General features: G+C 46.0%; 2 protein-coding genes across 2 annotated transcripts; both read right to left on the bottom strand.

The window, feature by feature from the left end:
* On the bottom strand, nt 1-17,994 carry LOC134226918 (protein LTV1 homolog). Its single transcript, XM_062708029.1, has 5 exons — nt 17,838-17,994; nt 17,547-17,732; nt 16,743-17,485; nt 422-694; nt 1-364 (listed from the first exon to the last, which is right to left on the bottom strand). The coding sequence occupies exons 1-5, from the start codon at nt 17,838-17,840 to the stop codon at nt 115-117; spliced, it is 1,455 nt and encodes a 484-aa protein (XP_062564013.1). The 5' UTR covers nt 17,841-17,994; the 3' UTR covers nt 1-114.
* On the bottom strand, nt 4,308-5,215 carry LOC134226919 (uncharacterized). The gene has a single exon (XM_062708030.1). The coding sequence runs from the start codon at nt 5,213-5,215 to the stop codon at nt 4,436-4,438; it is 780 nt and encodes a 259-aa protein (XP_062564014.1). The 3' UTR covers nt 4,308-4,435.
* Nucleotides 17,995-20,550: the final 2,556 nt, after the last annotated feature.

Here is a 20,550-nt window from a genome sequence, read left to right as displayed (position 1 = left end):
TGACATCAAACATATATGGCTAAACAGACATATTTTTAATCCCTCAACAAAGGAGTTAACTTTGATGTAATTTACCTGATAACGCAGCTCTCCCACTCTTCACAATTGTTCATATTACACAATCCTGACGCCCGCAGTGGCCCGTTGATTGATCTGTATCCTTTCCTGTTGCTTCTTTTCCTCCTTGAATGCTTCGGTATTGGCTTTCCGTTCTATCCTCCGCTCGGCGCGGTATTCCTTCAGTAGCTTCTTGCGTTCGCGCTTCTCGTCCGCCGTTTCATCCTTGGGTCTGATCGAGAGGACACTCAACGTGGAGATTACGCTGCCGTCGCACAGCGACTTCGGACCACCGGGTTTTGGAGCACTAAAAAAAATTAAAATGTAAAGTTACGTGAAATGAAACTAGTTTTGGGATAGTTACCTTGCTTCTTGTTCAAGTTTGGCCAATGATTTAATTGTCAGCTTCCCACTGTCCGCTCCCAGGGTATTCATCGGAAGTCCCGTTTTTGGATTGATGGTGATCTTAGCAGCTGGTTTACGTTTTCTCGGTTCCTCGATCAACTTTGGATGGTTGTAGCAGTTGCTGTAGGTGGACAGGATACTTTCGCAGTCCCACTTCTTTTGAGTATCATCTTCCACTTCCAGTTCTACCATTTCTTCTTCATCGGATGAGACTTCCTGCAGTTGGAGGATTCTGGGGGTAAAGACAATCATTTCGGATTGCGATTATTGAGCAGACAATAATGTCACGATGGCATCGTTTCCTTGTTCATGGGCATGATCAAGAGCAGTTCTACCGCTGGCATCAATTATGGAAAGATCAAACGTACAGTGATCCAATAAAAACTGCACCATGTAGAATCGATTCCCGGAGGCAAACTTGTGTAGAAGTGAAGTATTATTGGTATCAAATCTGTGTGATTGTACGGATTCGAGATTGGATCCACGTGAAATCAAATATTTGGCAAGAACAGTGAATTCATGTTCAACGGCAATCGTCAACGCGGTTCGATTGAAGTCATCTGAAGCTTCCAAATCACATCCAGCATCAATTAAACACTTGCATATCTCCAGTTCATTGCTAACAGTAGCGAGATGTAATGCCGTTATTCCACCGTGAGAACGCGCATCGAGATGTATTCCTTTCGAGATCAAGTAACGTATCATAGCTAACTCACGATCGATGACCGCGAACATCAGAAGAGTTCGATTGTAGACATCTCTGGTTTCGTTTAGAAGTAAAGGGCAGTGATCAAGCAAAATTTGAATTATATTGTACACTTTGTAGAATCCTGCCTGCACAAGATGGTAAGTCATTACTGTAGCTCCCTTGGATAGTAAATAGCGAACGTCCCGAATGTTCCCCTTGCCTATGGCTATGCTCAATGTTGTAAGCTGACCCTCTGCGACTGTGTTGATATCAACAAGAGGATTCCGCAGCAGAGCATCAATGATAGTTCGTTTCTGACTGTAAACTGCGCAATGTAGCACCGTGAATCCATTTTCATTAACAAATGCGGGATTAGCTCCACTCTCAAGTAGATCAAAAAACATTGTTGTTCTACCGCACACAGCCGCCATCATCAATGGAGTAAATTTCACTGAATTCAATGATTGGAACAGATCTCTACCTTCTTGAAAAGACAGAATATACTGCATAAAATGCATTCGATCGAGGTTGATGACTGTATGTAAAAGTTCATCAACTTCAAAGCCAAAGCCATAATGCTTGTGGAGTGAAACGAAAAAGTCCAGATTATTTTGTCGTAGCGATCCTATAAGAGAGTTGTATTGCTGGGAGCACCTGTCGGTATCGTCGTTGATCAATAAGGGAAGCAGCTTAAGGTCGTCCAGTTTTGAAGCAATCCATATAGGTGGCCACTGTCCCAAATTAATGTTCGCGCCATATTCCAAAAGTAGACTCACTATATCAAAAAACCCGTATCGTACGGCCAACGCCAAAGGAGTCTCATCAAATACGTTTAAATGGTTGATATAGGCTCGGTGTTTGCTCAGCAAAATTCGCACCATTTCCTGATCACCACGCAATACTGCCCAATGAATAATTGTATTACGAAATCTTGTATCTAAGAGAAATTGATCGGATGACAGACAATCAATCACAGCTAAGAGCGATTTGACTGAATATTCTCTTAGAATACGCTCAATTTCTTGATTATGAAGAACTCGTTCATCGTTGTGTAGACTGGAAAATAATCGAATTTGTTCGATCATTTCGAAGCGGATGGCTGTCGTGAAACAGAATCTGTCGGGTTTATTCAGTATGTGGTAAATCATGCTGCGCAGTTTGATTCCGATTGGTTGATCAAGGATAAAATGGAAGAAGTTGAATTTGATTGAAGGATTTAGCATCACATGGTCAATGAATGCGAGCGGTTGACTGTTAAGAGCAATCGTCATAATATCGTTGTTGAGCTGGTTGCGTTGCAGAATATGAACTTTGTCAAACAAAGTGAGTTGTTTCAAAAGATCGACATCGAATGTATCTACGGCTCTGAAGAATTCTTGTTGTTTGTTGATCCACTCCAACTTGCGATAGAAAGATGTATCATACAAATGCTCGACGATTTCAGTGCCTAGACTGGATTTTTGATATAGCTTAATGGAGTTGCGAAGCAGGTACAGTGCAGACGATTCAAATGATAATAAACCTCCTGTCAGAACTTCATACGGTGAGTTATCATGGGCTAGACAATTCCGAAGATTACGACCTGCGATGACCGGAACATGTTGCTTAAGAGAATTTGAGTGATCTTTAAGAACGCGTAAGCTGCATAATATCTCGCTCGCTTCTAAAAGATGATATTCCAAAGCAAGCCGATCAAGTGTAGACAAGCGAAACGAGACTTGTTCTTCAATTTTTCCATATTTAATAATTATTTTCCTCATGGATTCAACTATGCCATCGAATCTTCGTTGGAATCGGTGTTCGTCTTGAGATCTCATTTGCTTAAGTTTATTCTTTAGCTGCTTCATAGGCACCGTAACTCGCCGATCTTTGATAACTTCGAAAAGTACGTGAAACTTATTATTCAAATCGAATAAATTGTGATAATATTTTTTCTTCAATCTGCTATTTACCATTTGAACGAAATCCTCGTTCACAATTGATATGTCTAATTCAGTTAACATCTTAATCGTCTCGTCCATGCATTGATCCGCGTTAACAATTGTTTGATGCTTGAACGATTCAATAGCCGTAGTATTCTGTCGCATCAATCGCGTTCGAAGTTCATCCAGCAGAACCTTTTTCTTCGGATCAGTTTCCTCCATTTGTAGTCGTGCAATTACATTGGCCGTAATCCAAGTCATCCTTTTATCCACGCTTGCGTATCTTTGAGGTCGAGTAGTGTCGTTTAGCATACATTTAAGTAAAGTTCGAACACGAACGATTGAAGCAGCATCCTGCTCAATGTACATTTCCAGAAAGAAAAATTGATCCACTGCATAACCGATCGAGCTCACGTCATTTCTAATTGCGTTCACATGAATTGTTAGGTCCTTTAGAACTTTCGTAAGCTCCTGTTGTTCACGTTCGTTCTGTGAAGTGGCGATCAAATGTTCGACTAATACGATCGAGTCTACTATATCGGTGGGTTCATATGGCGAAATCAATTTCGCCTTGAATTCCGTACCGACAAACTTCACGTACGATCGCATCTCATCGAGAGTGCGCATCCTATACAGCTTTCCAAGATACTGTCGAAACACGTGGGCATTCTGGAGGAACGATACGTATGAAAGCCACCGTAGACTGTTTTTGAGTGTGGTGAACGTTGAGCGGAAAAGTTCCATCGGCCAGTGTTGATCAAGTCGTTGCTTAGCCAGTGAGTAGTCATGGCTGAAGAACTGGCGCAGATCTTTAGTCAATTCTACAAATGAATGAGACGGAAACATCCGTAATATCTTGTCTAGTTTCTTGGTAATGTTTGGTGTCTGCTTCGAAGATTTTATAGCTTCACCAATAATTTGGAGTGAACGTTTCAGAACTGCATTTGATACAACTAACGATGAAGGCTCATCTAAGTCGAGATCGTTAATAGCTTCGATGGTTGAAATAATTTTACGGACTGAGTAGAATTGTTTTGCCGTATAATAAGTCTTTAGTAGCGTTTTGAAATATTTACGATGCACTGAAGTAATCCACTGTTTTTGAAATTCGATGCAAATGTTATCAAGTTTGTCGATCTGGCTCGAAGATAAATGATCAAATGTATCAATAGCTTTAATTTGTTCCAAATCGGAATAACACAAACTTTTCTGGCGAATTGAAACGAACAGTTTTGGCCGAATAATCTGCTTGATACAATTGAATAACTTAAGAGGAGTCAGCTCTTTGACATCCGAATATTCACTCAACACTTGCTTAAATGCCGATAGAAAGTTGAGCACAGTGTCTGAAAATAATAATTATTCAATTATCTGATAAGTTTTGTTTCAAATCTTTCACCATACCTTTGTCAATCATGAATCCAAAAATATCGACTTCCTCATTGCGATTCCCTGTCACTGTTCCAAGAAAAATTGCCAAACAAAACTGCAATTGCATCATGGGTAAATCCTTCAACCAGTTCTTCAGAAAGAACACATGCTCAAATATTTGCCGAATGTAAAGCAAAAACCGTTCACCCATATCGCTGACCCGCAAACCGCAACCACTATGATGGGTTTCCAGGTATTGGACGCATGCGATCAAATGCTGCAACCGCCATTCTCTTTCCGACACATCCATCCTGTTATCTTCGGTGCTTGAAATACTCCGTTGATAATCAGCTTCGACAAGCAGATATTGCACCCAATCGACGATATCCGTTGATAAGGAAACATTGCGGGTTCGCAATTCGGCGAAGGCTAATGTGAGACTGGCTATCATTCCCGCATGACTAATCTGCTCACGGATCCGATCAGCAACCATCATAACCAATCGCAAATTACCTCTCACCAGAAATGTTTTGAGGCATTCTTCGAATGAAAGATTCTCACATTCCACGCGCATCATTTCGGTGGCCAAACGTCCGTCAGGTTCCAATGATAAAGCCAATTCAATAGGCGTTAAACCATCATGATTCTCAATCTGACAGAGATCCTTATTAGATCGAATCAGGTCCAGAATGGCTTCGAAGTTCCAATTTTCATGATTGAAAACTTTACTAACTGCATGATGCAATTCCGTCTCAAATCGAGACGAGAACATCTTAACGACCCGATGTGCAGACTTCAACTGAACGAGCGAGCGTGCGCGCTACGGGACTGGTTGATTGATTTTTTTTATGTGAATATCATGAATGAACGTTGCGTTGCGCGCATAGTGTAGAACCAAAAAGTGAATGGGGAATACCCTTTCGATGAATCATGCGAATGTCGATATAGCGCATTTTATTCGTTTTGTTTTGATCGCAATAAATTAAGCAGCATGTAGCGTAAACCATTGAGCCGGTGGTACCATACTGATCAGTTCTGATTGAACGTGAAATAGTACGGTTGGAGATTATTATAATTATATTATATTATTATAAAAAAAATATTTATTTGTTTGTGTGTGTGTGTGTGTGTGTGTGTGTGTGTGTTTTTTTTTCTTCCTAAACAATGGAGGGGGAATCTGCTCAACAGACATCCTGGGTTGACCAGGAAGTGCGGGGTTAGGGATCACCGAGGGAGGCAGGACTACATTCCCGACCCGCTAAACCGTTTCCATTGCCGCCAAGCCCATAGTCCCTTCGGTACAACCAGAAAGTAATGCTTCAAAGGGGGGCCAGTGCACAACGCACCCTCGAGGTTAGCTGCGTGTCCTTGCAGCACCGAACATCGTAACTCGCTTTTCTAGAAGAACACCATGGTATCGTGCCAGCGCGTTGCCGGCTTTCCAGGTGGCCTTACCACGCCCTATGTCCTCGGAAGGTGGGAAGGGCCGACTTCGCGCCTGCTTCCCTCTGCACGACTGGTATCAAGAATGATGATGCCGCGTGCACCCCAAATTGACCTTTCTGCGATAGGGCCTATTCGCCAGCACACAGAGGGACTTGCCGACGCGAGGCCTACGCCTGCCCCAGCCTTGACGAGGACCCCTTTCCGTCCTCGGGCTCGGAACCCGCCCGGTTGACCGACGCCGCGAAAGCGACGATACCATGTTGTTCTTCGCGCGGCCACTTGTTCGATAAAAGGATCGAGTTCGACCACAGAGCATGACCACCGGTATGACCCATGAAGCCGACTCCGATCCCTTGGACCACCTCTTATTTGCGCCTGAACTAGCCATCCTTGAGTCCACGCGCCACTTTCTGTGTAGCTCCGAGACGATTTGGGCGATAGCCGATAAAACGGCGTTCCAGCCAACTTCATCTTTACACATCCTCCGAACTAGGTTGTCCGGGGTAGGCGGCAAGCATGTGGTCACGCATTGCGCGAAAACGTGAGCACACGAACAACACGTGTTCCGCCGTTTCTTCTAAACCTGCGCACACCAAACACTCGGGCGAGGCCGAGCAAGCCAGCTGCGTTACCTGCACTTTGATTTTGCAGCACGCTTAAACGCCGGGCACATCGAACCCCCCATGGGGTGCTTGCTGTTCACAGCTTTGCTGGAACAAATCAAACAATTGGGAGGGTTTGTGCAGCATTGTGCCTTATGTCCCTCCAATCCGCAGCGTCGGCAGAGTTTGCTTCTGTCAGGGCCTTTGCAGTCCCATTGCTTGTGCCCCGGTTCCAGGCACTTGAAGCAAACTTCGGGTTGCTCGTATATGCGCACAGGGCACACCGACCATCCCACCTTGACGCTCCCTAACTTGACTACCTTGGAGGCGTCCGCTGCAGATAGCCGAACCAATGCTACCTGCGTCCCTGCCGGACCTTTCCGTAGCCGAACGGCTGCGGTGGTCGTCTCCACTTCACACTGTCGCCGCAGTGCCGTGACGAACTCTTCGACTTCAGTGATCTCGTCCAGGTCTTTAACCCTTAGATTCACCTCCGTCGTGAGTGCCCTCACCTTGACCGTCTCGCCTAGGACCTCCTCCGCCAACTTCTTGTAGGCGGCGCCCTTTTGCGAGACGCCCCGCTTCAGCTCGAGTATCATCTCGCCCATCCGGGTACGTCTTATTCAACGTACGTCGGCGCCGAGTTCACCGAGCTTGACGTCACTCCTCATCGCCTTCAAAACATTCGAGTACTTAGCCTCGTCCGCCGTGATGACTAGGGCATCGCCCCTGGAGCGATTGGCGCCTACCCTAGACTTCTTGCTACCCTCATTCGCCTGGGCCTTCTTTTCGGCCCTTGACGTCTTCGGTTTCCTCTTGTTCTTGACCAGGGTCCAGGATGCGTAATCCCCCTCTATTTCCCTGGTCTGGTGCGGCTGAGAACTTTCAGCCTGCCGTAACCCCTTACCACCGTCTTGCCTGAGTGGACGGACCTTTCCAGGTCCTTCCTCCCCCGGTTTTGGAGGTACCTGGCCGGGGTTTAGCATCCCAGCCCCACTACCCTTGTTCGGGGTAGTAACCCTCCGCGTTTTGGAGCGGCCCCCAGGGAGCTCATCCCCTGGAGACTGTCTCCCCCGTTTTTGTGTCTGCTCCGTTGGAGTAGTCACCCCCGACGTACCCGCAAATACTTGAGCCTCAGTCCGGGTAGACTTTGGTACCACCGTCTTCGCTGGCACGCCTTCGGTCGATTCGACCTTGCCCGAGTCCGCGAATCCTTGGGCCTCAGTCTGGGTAGACCTCGACTCCACCGATTTCACGGGTTTACACTTGGCCGTCCCGACCGCCCTCTCCAGCTTGGCGTCCAGCATCGACTTTCGAAGTTTCTGCAAGCTCCTCTTGAGGTCCTTGCTGATATTATGCTTCGATGACGCTAAGTCGATGATGGCGTCCAGCTGTTCCGTCGCCACCTCGAAGGCCGAAAGCCCATCGCGTTTGCGGTTCATCGCCTCCACAAGCCATGGGCCGTCAATAACCCCTACCGGCGTTTTTATAGCCGAGAGGAAGGTTGAGTGACCCACGCTGGCGCTGCGCACTGAGCTGCCGACTATTGCCTCTGGCCTCCTAGGCGGAGACCTGAACAACCCACCTCTTGCGAAGGGGTTGTCGCCTACACTACTACCACTAATTGAAGAATTGACTTGGTTTTCCATTTTGGTCCCACGAGTTGCTCGGGAAAAGAGGTCCACCACGCCAGAGCCCAGCATGACGCGGTAAGGGACAATTACTGTGAAGGGTGCCCAGGTACCCCACAGGCTCCGTTAAAGGCCTAGCTTATTATTTCACCCCCCTGGCCATGCATCCCCTCGGCACGGGTCGCTTGACGCCTTGGGATTAGGGGTTAGGGACGATGGTCCCGGTCTAACTCGCAGTGGCCATGGGGAGGGGTCGTTAAGCCCTTGGACAAAGTCCCTGCTGCCCCCTGTGTGTGTGTGTGTGTGTGTGTGTGTGTGTGTGTGTGTGTGTGTGTGTGTGTGTGTGTGTGTGTGAGTGATGCGAGACAAACTTTTTGATACTTAGCATATACGACTTTATTATTACTTAGAAAATATCCCACGCTATGTTTAAAGGCAACTATTATGCAAAGTGAATGTACCTCGGATGTTAAGTCGTTAGATCATAGTTTTTGACCACTAGTTTAAAGATCTGTGTCGATTGAAATATTTCATCGTTGAAAATTTGACTTTTTTTTGCTATTTAAGGTAATATTTTCAACATAAAAACCTCTTCTGATTTTTTTTAATAATTTTTTTAAGCAGGTAATATAAAATCCAATCACCACATTTTTTTCCTGATGCCTTGAGAAACATTTTCATATAAAAACATTTTTCATATGATGTAAATAGTAGAAGTTACACTAAAATTACTGCCAGTATTAAATGTTTTTAAGGTTTATTATGAATAGATCTGGACCCTTCTCTAGTCGTGCGGCAAGATGCACTGCTACAAAGCAAGACCATGCTGAAATGTGGCTGGTTTCGATTCCCGGTTTGGTCTAGGAAATCCTCTCGACTTTCCTGGGCATAAAGTATCATCATAGCCTCATGATATACGAATGCGAAAATGGAAACTTGGGCTAGAAACCTCGAAGTTAAAAACTGTGGAAGTACTAAATGAACACTAAACTGCGAGACGGAATATGTCACAGTAATTGATGTAATGCCAATAAGAAGAATTATTATTAAATTTAAGAACATAATATCACTTTTTAGCATTTCAAATCAACAAAAAATTACAAGATGGCTTCCGTCGTTTGCTCCGTATACTTTGAAAGGCCTCCCTGTGATGCTTCACAAAATTCAAGAACATGGAATTTCAAAATAAGAAATTTTTGGGTGATTGGTAGCACGGCGGCTATCCAACTTTCACAAAAAGCTCGTATGGCGTCTGGATAGAAGTCCAACAATGTTACACTATAAAAGGGATCAACAACCTGTGGTAGACTCCAATACCTTATAGTAACCATTGTATTATTTTCCTTTCAAAACATCCCGGTTATCCACCAGCAATTGTAGCTCTGGAGGAGGGATTTTGTCTAGAATTGTGTCATAGTCGCCTCCTTCCAGAAGATGATTATGAACACAATTGAAATATAATCGAGCATCTTTCTTGACATGTCCAGCGTTAAATTCTGTTTCCATGGTAATAACTGGACGGTGCAGGGTTGCTGGTTTTTTAATAAACACGTTTGAGATATGCAGTCACACAAGAATTTGCTATCAAAAAATAAAATATATACACCCGATTCTTTTTTTTGCACGGGGGATGCGTGCCGTGTTAAAAAAATCCGTGTAGGTTTTTAGGTTAAAAATATCACCTTAAATGGTAAAAAAGTCAAATTTTCACCGATGAAATATTTCAATCGACACAGATCCTTAAACTAGAGGTCAAAAACTATGATCTAACGGCTTAACATCCGAGGTGCATTCACTTCGCATAATAGTTGCCTTTAAACATAGCGTGTATCCACGAAGCTGTAATTACAACGACGCAGAAAGTGTTAGGCACTACACAGCGACGCCAACAAAATGTTTGATTTAATGAGTGCCAGCGAGTGACAGACGAGAAAAATGCTGCTAGGAGTCGAACGCTACGAGCCACTAGCCGTTCCAACAGAGAGCGGTACAGTATAGCAAGGGCAATAAAAAACGAATCCACCGCAGAAAAAAAAGGCAACACGAAGAGAGTGCGATAGCTGAAGCGCAGGAGAACATGGATTGAAACGATATGCGGAGGTTTTACGCAACTGTCACTGGCGCGCGGTATAAGACTGCGCCAATGCTCGTCATGTGCAATTGTCGAGAGGTGGAGGAGGAGGAGAAATTTACTGACTTCGAAGATTTGTTGAACGGTGAAAATGAGGGTGTTATAAGGAGCAGGATGGTGGACATAGTCGGCGACGGTCCAGCCTGTTGAACCACCAACGCTGGACGAGGTAAAGAAGGCTCTGAACAAGCTGAAAAACAGTAAAGCTGCTGACAATTGACAATTGTTAATCAGTGTCACAGGAACAGCACGGACTATGTCCAAGGGCATGACGATCCCTCCCCAGGCCATCTGCGAGTTGCGGTGCCTGCCTAGGATGTGTTGAGGTTTGACAGTGGGCGCTGTTAAACTTCTATAAAAAGTTGCATGTATCCGCAAGCAGGCTCCGCCAAAGCAACCGTGTGCCACTGAAAGCGCACGATACAAACGGGCGTGGAATAGACAAAACTGGTTTTTCGGAGAAAAAGCGCCAACAGGAAGATCGAAGAGACCGTAAAAAGACGGAACAGCTGCACCGCGCTAATAGCTCACGAAAGTTCTATGAGAAGCCCGATATGTGTGAGGACATAAACGCAGGGTTTGAGTCCAAAAGATAATTAAAAAGTCTCTCACTTATGGTCTCTGTATACATATACGATATAGATTTTTTTTTCGCAAGCTGTCATGATAAAGAACTGATTTTGAAGGCTAAACCCCATGATAAATTTCTTTTAAAAAGCTCCAAATGCTGGTTCTGATGATGCATTTCAACTTGTTCTACACAGCTGTGCGGTCCGCAACACAAAAAGAGCGGAAACAAAGCGAAAACCGATTCTGTCAGATATTGCAGAAATGCCGCGAAAACAACGTGCCCAAACATCATCTATTCATCGACTTCAAAGTCACATAATGATGCAATCGTCCGAGACCAGCTATGCACAAAAACGGATTTCTGTTTCAACTGATACGGTTAATCAAAGCGACGATGGATCGGGTGCTATGCGTAGTTTGAGTTTCAGGGGCATTCTCTAGTCCCTTTGAAATGGGCAGAGGGCAAGGTGACTGGTATTCAACATCGCTTTGAAAGAGGTTATACAAAGGACAGGTATTGACACGAGTGGTACAATTTTCTATAATTCCGTCCAGCTATTTGGCTTCGCCGACGACATAGATATCATGGCACGTAACTTTGAGAGGATGGAGCAAGCCTACATCAGGCTGACAAGGGAAGCTAAACGGATTGGACTAGTCATCAACACGTCAAAGACGAAGTACATGATAGGAAGACGCTCAAGAAAGGACAACGAAAGCCACCCACCACGAGTTTGTATTGGTGGTGACAAAATCGAGGTGGTTGGGCGCACTGGTGACCTCCGATAACGATATCAGCAGAGAAGTTCGGAAACGGATCATGGCAGGAAATCGTACGTACTTTGCACTCCGCAAAACGCTCCGATCGAATAGAGTTCGCCGCCGTACAAAACTGACTATCTACAAAAAGGTTTATTCGACCGGTAGTTCCAGACCTGGACGATTCTCGTGCAGGACCAACGCTGGGAGTTTTCGAAAGGAAAGTGCTGCGTACCATATATGTTTCTAGACCACGATCCGACGGGAACAAGAAGGCGAGGTGCACAGCGAGCAAGGTGGATCGATCAGGTGGAGGATGATTTGCGGACCCTCCGCAGATTGCGTGGTTGGCGACGTGCAGCCATGGACCGAGCTGAATGGAGAAGACTTTTATGCACTGCACAGGCCACTCCGGCCTTAGTATGGTAATAAATAAATAACCGTAAACCTTTCTTAACACTTACCAAAGCGCTCGTGTAGAGTTTTAATACCGGCCAGACGGTGGACCTCAGAAGTTCCGTGTCCTGGGAGGGGTGTTGAAGATCATCCAAAGGAACTTGTTTTGAGCTCGTTATAGTTTTAGATGATGAGTTTTTGCGCAGCTCTCCCAGACCGGCTTTACGTATTCAATTACGGGAAGGATGATTTCTCGCTTAACTTTTCAAAAGGACCTAAGTAACAATTTTTTCATGAATTAATTTGACTACTGCAATCAAAATCTTTCATGTTTTTCTGTTGATTGCGCTATTCAAATTAAATCATGAAAAAAATGTTACTTAGGTCCTTTTGAAAAGTTAAGCGAGATTTGCTTGTAGACAGCAAGCTTATTTTTTAGGGACAATGACGACCGGCGGTTGATCAAAGGGTACAGCAGTTTCAACCTCGGTTTCAACAAAACGTTACACTTTGTCACCGTCTTGTCAACCTGTGAAAGGACATGTGAAAGCTTTCGAGCCTATTGAAAGTAAACTTCGGAGCATCCGAGCATCTTGAAAGGAGGCTACCGAGCTTCTGAACCTCTTAAAAGGAGGCATGAGAATTTTGAAAAGACGTTTTTGAGCCTCTTGAAAACAGGCTTCCGAGCCTCTTAAAGGGAGGCCTTCAAACCTCGCCAAAGAAGGCTTTTCAGCATCTTGGTATGCCTCTCCTCTTGAAACAGGAATTCCAAACCATTTGAAGGGAAGCTTCCGAGTCTCTTGACAGCTTTCGAGCCTCATGAAAAAAGGAGGTTTCCGAGCCTCTTGAAAGAAGGAGGCTTCCGAGCCTCTTGAAATGAGTTTTTCAAGCTCCTTGAAAGAAGATTTAAAAACCTTTCGAAGGGAGGCTTTCGAACCTCTTGAAATGTGGCTTCTGAGCCTCTTGACAGGAAGCTTTCGAGCCTCTAGACATGAAGCTTTCTAGCGTTATGAAAAGTGTCTTGTAAGCCTCTTGAAGGGAGGCTCCTGAGCCTCTTGAAAGAAGGCTTCCGGGCCTCTGGAAAGGAGGCTTCCGAGCCTCTTCAAAAGCAGCTTTTAAGCATCTTGGAGGCTTTCAAGCTCCTTGAAAGAAGAATGCCAAATCTTTTGAAGGGAGGCTACCGACGCTCTTGAAAGGAGTCTTTCAAGCTGCTCGGATGCAAAGTTTTGTAATCAAACATAAAACAAAACTAATAATAAGTTTTTACTGGAATGGTATTACATCCGCCATTAAGCATTTTTGTCCGAGGTACCCCCTGGGTACATTGCTGTCTAATAGGTTCAAAAGTGGAAAGGGCCGATGCTTAGATTTTAGAATTTTGGTTACCTTCCAGAACGGCTTAGCACAGTCTGGGAGGGCGCGGAAAAATCACTATTTCTGAGGGACACCATTTTGGCCTGGATAATTTTGGTCATGCGATTGCACCGGGTGTTAAGCGCAAGCAGCCCAGTACTTTGGTACTGTCTGTGAGTAGCATTTCGCAAACGGATCAAATCTTTGGTGAGTGTATCAATGGTTGGGGTGCTGCTTACCTGCAGGGCCTTTGGAACATGCTGTTCGCGGGCTAGGGAGAGCGCCTCCTGGATGAAGGGCAGGTGATGGTAGTCGGCAAGCGATGTTGCTCCGCAAGGCGATTGCCACTCCTCCCCCTGTGGAGCTTGTTCAATCGAAGCCTAAATGCCAGACTTAACCTAGAAGCCATTTTCAATGATGAAAAGAGCCGGATTGTAGATCTAGTTGTACCGCTTTGAAGCCAAACCGCAAGTTGGCTGAATATTGGAGTCAGCTGCCTCGGGGTGTAGAGAGGAGCGGAATCCTCAGGGGGTAGAGGATGCTCATCTTGCTGCCGATGAAATCCAGGAGGAGGGAGAACAGCTTCGTTGCTCAAATGGCAAAGAGCCAGACACTGCAGTCAAAGGTCGACGTAGACTGATTCCGGAGGTATCGGTTTGGATTAGTAGGAAGTATGGTCAGGTCAACTTCCACCTATCACAGGTCTTGTCTGAATATGGCTGCTTTAAAAAGTTCCTGCATAGGTTCGGGTTTGCAGATCCTGCGGAGTGCCCGGAATGTGTAGGTGAGGTAGAATCGACAGAGCATGTGATGTTTGCATGCCCGCGATTCGATGTTGAACGCAATGCCATGCTGCTTGTCAGCGGCATGGATACAACCCCGGACAACCTCGTTGAGAGGATGTGTCGGGAAGAGGTTATATGGAATGCGATGAACACAGCGTCTCAACAAATTATGTCGAAACTACAGCGCTGGTGGCGTCTTGAACAAAACCAGCAGCTGCAGTAGAGACTACTGTGATGCAGTGTACATTCTGTGGAAGATATTGATTTGAAAAATGCATTAGAGGTAACCACTTTCCCTTCGATGGGACTCGAACCCACGACCCTCAGGGTCGAAAGGGTTTTGGTTTTAGTGGGTCGGGTGATCCCATTCCCACACTACCTAAGTTAACCTCTTTAAGTGTCTGTTTACAGATTTCCGTTTACCCTTGCTCAAGAAAAAAAAAGAAAAACAGGGTACCGGTGAAAGCCTTCTTCCGGATTTCCAAGAACTCTGCTCGCTCGATGTTTGTCGCCACAGTTGGCGCACTTGGGAGATGGCCGGCACCATCTTGACGCACTCTTCGGTCGGATGGGGTTCGCGATGCACTGGCCGATATCGCATCCAGTTAACGACGGTGTAATTTATAATTCCGACCAGCTTCAGGTCCTTCCATGTGGTGGAGCCGTGCTCCTCTTGTCGTGACGAGCAATCTTGTGCACGACCACTGACGTGGACCCCTCGCAGCAAAGCCTTAAGCGGCTTCATGCCGGGGTGGTCATGAGTGTAGTACTCATACTTGTGGACCTCGAGGAACTCCACGACGAATTGATGATGGTCCTTGTTTATCGGTATCAATTTCACGCCCTCGATGCAGAGCCGAAATGTACATTTCAGCCCCTTCAGCTGGCGAATTTTCGGGCGAAAATCCGGCGGATCCCCCTTCACAAACACGGGCGGACACTTGTCCTTCCGCTCCGGTTGCACCTGCGGTAGCTGCGATTGCTGCTTCTTTCTCATTTTCGGCGGATTGTCGGCGTTATCAAGCAGCTTAGGCACCTTTCTCGCAACCGAGCCTCCCATGACAGATCCGGAAGTAAAAAAAAACGCCAACGCGACGAAGCGAAAACGTAACCACAGCGAACGAGAAATAAAACTAATAAAAATAATTCTCTACTTCCTTCAAAGAAACAAGGTTTCAAGACCGTCCTGCCCAAGCGCGGAAAAATTAGGAGGAAGCTGGAGACTTCAGATATTCCTTCTAACTCTAACGTTGACATTATTTCTTCTCCTATCGAACTGAGCAATCTGATTAATGACGAATTTGAGAAAATCGAATCTACCTCTAGCCCAGGTGACTCGATTCATGCGAAGAAACAACGGATTCCGCCAATTGTGGTATCTGTTGCCGAGTTTTCTGGCTTTCGGAATGAAATCTTTTGAGTAACCTTCAGGGGATCAAGGTTTCATTTCAGATTGCTAGGAAGGGTGACTGTCGCGTTTTGCCGGGATCCTTTGACGATCGCAAACGTCTTCTTCAGTATTTAACTGAGAAGCGCCATAAATTCTTCACATACGACAAAACTGAGCGATTGTTCAAAGTCGTCTTGAAAGGTCTCCCCAGTGATGATAAATTACTGGATAAGATTTAAATTCAAATTTCTCAATTAGGGGGAATGACGGCTTTGGCAGGTTTTGTTCTATTATTGGCAGAGGGGTTTTTTATGACTGATTATGCTCAAATTTGGCCTAAACATTCTTTGCAAATAAAAGAATGTTGTGGCCAAATTTCATAAAATTTGGTTGACAAAAACCCCCCTGACAATAATAGAACAAAACCTGCCAAAGTCGTCTTTTCCCCTACTTGCATTTTTACCAGTCCAAGTAATTAAAATGAAAAAGAAATCTCACTCTAGTACTCCCCAGAGGGGCATTTCTCAAGAATTTTTAGTTCATTTTAACAAAAGTGAACTAAATAATATTAAAAGTTTGGAAAAGGCCTGTATTATGTTCCATGTCCGTGTTACATGGGAACATTTCCGCAGGCCTGGGGGAAATGTCCAAAACCCCACCCAGTGCCGTAAGTGCCAAAAGTGGGGTCATGGAACCAAACATTGTCACGTGGATGCTAAATGCATGATTTGTGGTGGAACCTCTCACGCCAAGGACGCATGTCCTGTGAGAGAAGATTACAATAAATTTAAGTGCGCAAATTGTGGGGGCAATCATAAATCCAATTTCTGGGAATGCCCTTCACGCAAAAAAAGTTTTGAATTCCCGTGCAAGATTGATGACGGGAAATTCCAATCGGATCCCAGATTCCCAGATTCAATTTTACAAACACTCAAAATTCGAAACCAGTTACCGGTGTATTATATATTAGGCTTCCGGTACCCAATACTGCATTGTTTCGCTATAGCACTGGAATATTTCGACGTGTACATTCTATTACACTAAGGCGCAGTGACACCCAAAAACAGGCGAACAGAAATAAAATAATGACTTCCGGGCGGAAAGCGAAATAACTTCGCTGATAAAAACACTCCTGATGTGCCGCTGTTAGCATGCACAAAACAAGTTAATACGTAATGATTTAAAGAGTGTTTGTTAACAATACACAACTATTATAAAGAAAGCGAATCCACTTACCTTTCTTTGTCCCACTGCTTATCATAGTCGACATCGTACTTCTCATCCCGTTCCTTTCGATATTCTTCAGCATACTGCAACAGCACATTGTCATTGATCTCGACGTGTCCTTCTATGTCTTCACATTCAAGCGCCCCCAGCTCTGGATCGTCGTACTGTTCATAGAACTTCTCAAATCGATCATCCAGCAGCGTTAACTGCTCGTTTCGACGGATCACACTACTACTCATCGAATACTCTGTGAATCTGGATTTCGTTTCCTCACGATCAAAGGCTAGCGGTCCCAGTCCGTCTCGTTCTTCGTCATCATCGCCGGACATTGCAGCGTCATTCGAGTCTACATCGCTGTATTCGCCATCTTCGTCTTCTTCATCGAAGGAATCGGCACCCTCTCCACCCATGGCCAGTTCCATGAAATTATCCTCCAACTCGTTACTAGGATCATCGAAGTTAAAGTCCTCATCCAAGGCGGCTACCACATCTGGGTCCCAATCAGGCCGCGGGCCCGGACGCTGCTGTGCTTTCTTCTTCATGAGACCTTCCGTCTCTTCCACCTCAGAAGCAAATACAGAGCTGGGCAACTTAATGCTCACTTTCTCGGCCCCGGCCGTCTTGTTTGGTTCTACCGGTTCCCAGTATACCTCATTGCGACCGGGTTCCCGCAGGTGCTGCAGATAATCGTAGTCGTCGTCGAAATAGACACCGAATTTGGCCTGTTCTTTTTTGCGCTTTTCTACATCCATCTGTAGGAAATTTAACAAAATGTGTAACTATGAAATGGGGAATAATTTCGAAGCCACTTACCTGGCCACCGGAGGTGGAGGCACGGAAAACATTTCCGAACATTCGAGGGTCACCCCTGCCGGGTGCTGAAACCGGAACCAATACATGCTGGGGGGCCGTTTCATCAACGTACAGCGGGTCCTGCTGACTGCGGTTTACCAAACGGAAGGTGACCGCCTTCTTTTTGTCGATAAACTTTTTTTTGCCCTGTTGTTGTGGGTGGTGGAATACGTAAATAAAACGGAGTAAGAGGTTAACCGAGCTGTCGAAAGCGCTTTCTATATTTAAATATAAAGTGAATTTTGCACCTACCATTTTGCAAATGTGATTTTAGTGTTGAACTATCGGTTGAATATTTGGAGACACTAATTTATCTTGAAATTACTTGGTTTTAGCCAAAAATATGATTCCACAAGCACGAGCTCGTGTTTACTTTTGACGATTTTGTTTTGAAAGAAAGATCTCTTCTCTGGTGTGACTGACAGCATTTTTATTCTGTCTTCTGTCAGACTTTAATCGATCGAGTGCCTCTGTCTCATCGATGCGGATTCATCGATATTTTTTGCATTGTCGCGGCGTACCTGAAGCTTATTTTTATCCAAATGTTGCTCTCATATTTTGTCCTCTGAAATTTGGTATACGCAGAAGTTGTCTTCGTGTACATATGTATATTTATTTAAAAAAAAGGCAAGATTGACGGGATTCCGACCTGCAAAATAAACAAACCGTCACCATATGAAATTCATGGGGTCCAACATTGGGGTTCAGTATTGAAAATGACATATTGCTTTGGGCTGCGAAATGGTGAGTTGACATGTGGGTAGGAGCGACCTACACAGCTTTGGTCCTCACAAGTTCCAATCTCACGCTTCCACGGGTCTTCCGATGACAATCGACCGCCAGCTAAGGGTTTTGTACTTAGCTGGTAAAGCAGCCTGGGCACTGTTGTCCTTCTGACATCAGCTAGAGTGAGGGGGTGCGACCAAAGGGACCATCGTCGCTAACCCCTAATTCCAAGGCGTTAAGCGACCCGTGCCGAGGGGATGCATGGCCAGGGGGGTGAAATAATGATCTAGGCTTCTAACGGAGCCTGTGGGGTACCTGGGCACCCTCCACAGTAATTGTCCCTTACCGCATCATGCTGGGCTCTGGCGTGGTGGACCTTTTTTCTCGAGCAACTCGTGGGACCAAAATGGAAAACCAAGGCAATTCTTCAACTAGTGGTAGTAGTGTAGGCGACAACCCCTTCGCAAGAGGTGGGTTGTTCAGGTCTCCGCCTAGTAGTCGGGAGCTCAGTGCGCAGCGCCAGCGTGGGTCACTTAACCTTCATCTCGGCTAAAAAAAACGCCGGTAGAGGTTATTGACGGCCCATATGGCTTTTAGAGGCGATGAATCGCAAAGGCGATGGGCTTTCGGCCTTCGACCTCAAGAGGAGCTTGCTGAAACTTCGAAAGTCGATGTTGGACGCCAAGCTGGAGAGGGCGGTCGGGACGGCCAAGTATAAACCCGTGAAATCCGTGGAGTCGAGGTCTACCCAGATTGAGGCCCAAGGATTCGCGGACTCGGGCAAGGTCGAATCGACCGAGGGCGTGCCAGCGAAGACGGTGGTGCCAAAGTCTACCCAGACTGAGGCTCAAGTATTTGCGGGTACGTCGGGGGTGACTGCTCCAACCGAGCAGACACAAAAACGGGGGAGACAGTCTCCAGGGGATGAGCTCCCTGGGGGCCGCTTCAAAACGCGAAGGGTTACTACCCCGAACAAGGGTAGTGGGGCTGGGATGCTGAACCCCGGCCAGGTACCTCCAAAACCGGGGGAGGAAGGACCTGGAAAGGTCCGTCCACCCAGGAAAGACGGTGGTATGGGGTTACGGCAGGCTGAGAGCTCTCAGCCGCCCCAGACCAAGGAAATAGAGGGGGATGACGCCTCCTGGACCCTGGTCAAGAACAAGAGGAAACCGAAGACGTCAAGGGCCATAACGAAGGCCCAGGCGAATGAGGGTAGCAAGAAGTCTAGGGTAGGCGCCAATCTCGGAGCTACACAGAAGTTGGCGCGTGGACTCAAGGATGGCTAGTTCAGGCGCAAATAAGAGGTGGTCCAAGGGATCGGAGTCGGCTTCATGGGTCATAATTTAATCGAACAAGTGGCCGCCCGAAGAACAACGGTTTAGCGGGTCGGGGATGTAGTCCTGCCTCCCTCGGTGATCCCTAACCCCGCACTTCCTGGTCAACCCAGGATGTCTGTTGAGCAGATTCCCCCTCCATTGCTTAGGAAGAAAAAAAATACTCCTTCTTAAGCACAGGCCGATCACTCACTCTTCTGCCGAATCAGACTACGCGCTACCCTTTTTAAGTAGGGGCACTCCCCGTGCACCATTTGTGCATCACTGTTGGTGTGGGATTTAATCCTACCCTACCGAAGCTGTGCGCTTTGAGCGGCACACGGTCGCTTTGATATGGCCTGCTTGCGGACGCATGTACCTTTTTGTAGTGGTTTAACAGAGCCCACTGCCAAACCCCAACTCCTCCTAGGCAGGCCCCCTAACTCGCAGAGGCCGTACAGCTCCTGGACATAGTCCCAGCAGCCCTGAGTGGACGTCATATTTGTATCGCCCCTATGAGGTACATACGATGCGTTTCGAATGAAGTGACCAATTATCGATAACTCCCATCGAGACGCAGAATAAGCATGAGTTAAATATTTACTTAACTGATTCGGGAGCCCTGGTGCTGATGATGCATTTTAAATGTACAACATATTTTGCACAGCTGTGCAAAAATGTTGGTCCCTAATACCAAGTAAGCGCGAACGAAGCGCTTTTCGGTGGGTGTTGCTTCTCTCGCAGTTGTATCCAGAATGCGATAAACTTGTTTTCAATATTTGTTATAGGCACCATGTGCCGTATATATAACGTGAGAGATTTATGCCTTTATTATGTCGTTCATTATCAAATGAATGTGAATTCTGCAATGTGGGTCCTCCTTAGCCGTGCGGTAAGACGCGCAGCTACAAAGCAAGACCATGCTG

The sequence above is a fragment of the Armigeres subalbatus genome, chromosome 3 (assembly GCF_024139115.2).
Source record: "Armigeres subalbatus isolate Guangzhou_Male chromosome 3, GZ_Asu_2, whole genome shotgun sequence".
NCBI lineage: Eukaryota > Metazoa > Arthropoda > Insecta > Diptera > Culicidae > Armigeres > Armigeres subalbatus.
The sequence above is the reverse complement of the archived record's forward strand: the minus strand, read 5'-3'. Positions and strand labels throughout refer to the sequence as shown.

Excerpts from the sequence above, each read along its gene's own strand:
- LOC134226919 (XM_062708030.1), bottom strand. The coding sequence starts at position 5,215 with ATGTTCTCGTCTCGATTTGAGACGGAATTGCATCATGCAGTTAGTAAA.
- LOC134226918 (XM_062708029.1), bottom strand. Across the intron at positions 17,486-17,546 it reads CCTCCACCTCCGGTGGCCAG|ATGGATGTAGAAAAGCGCAA; the intron begins GTAAGTGGCTTC and ends AATTTCCTACAG. Across the intron at positions 365-421 it reads AAACTTGAACAAGAAGCAAG|TGCTCCAAAACCCGGTGGTC; the intron begins GTAACTATCCCA and ends AATTTTTTTTAG.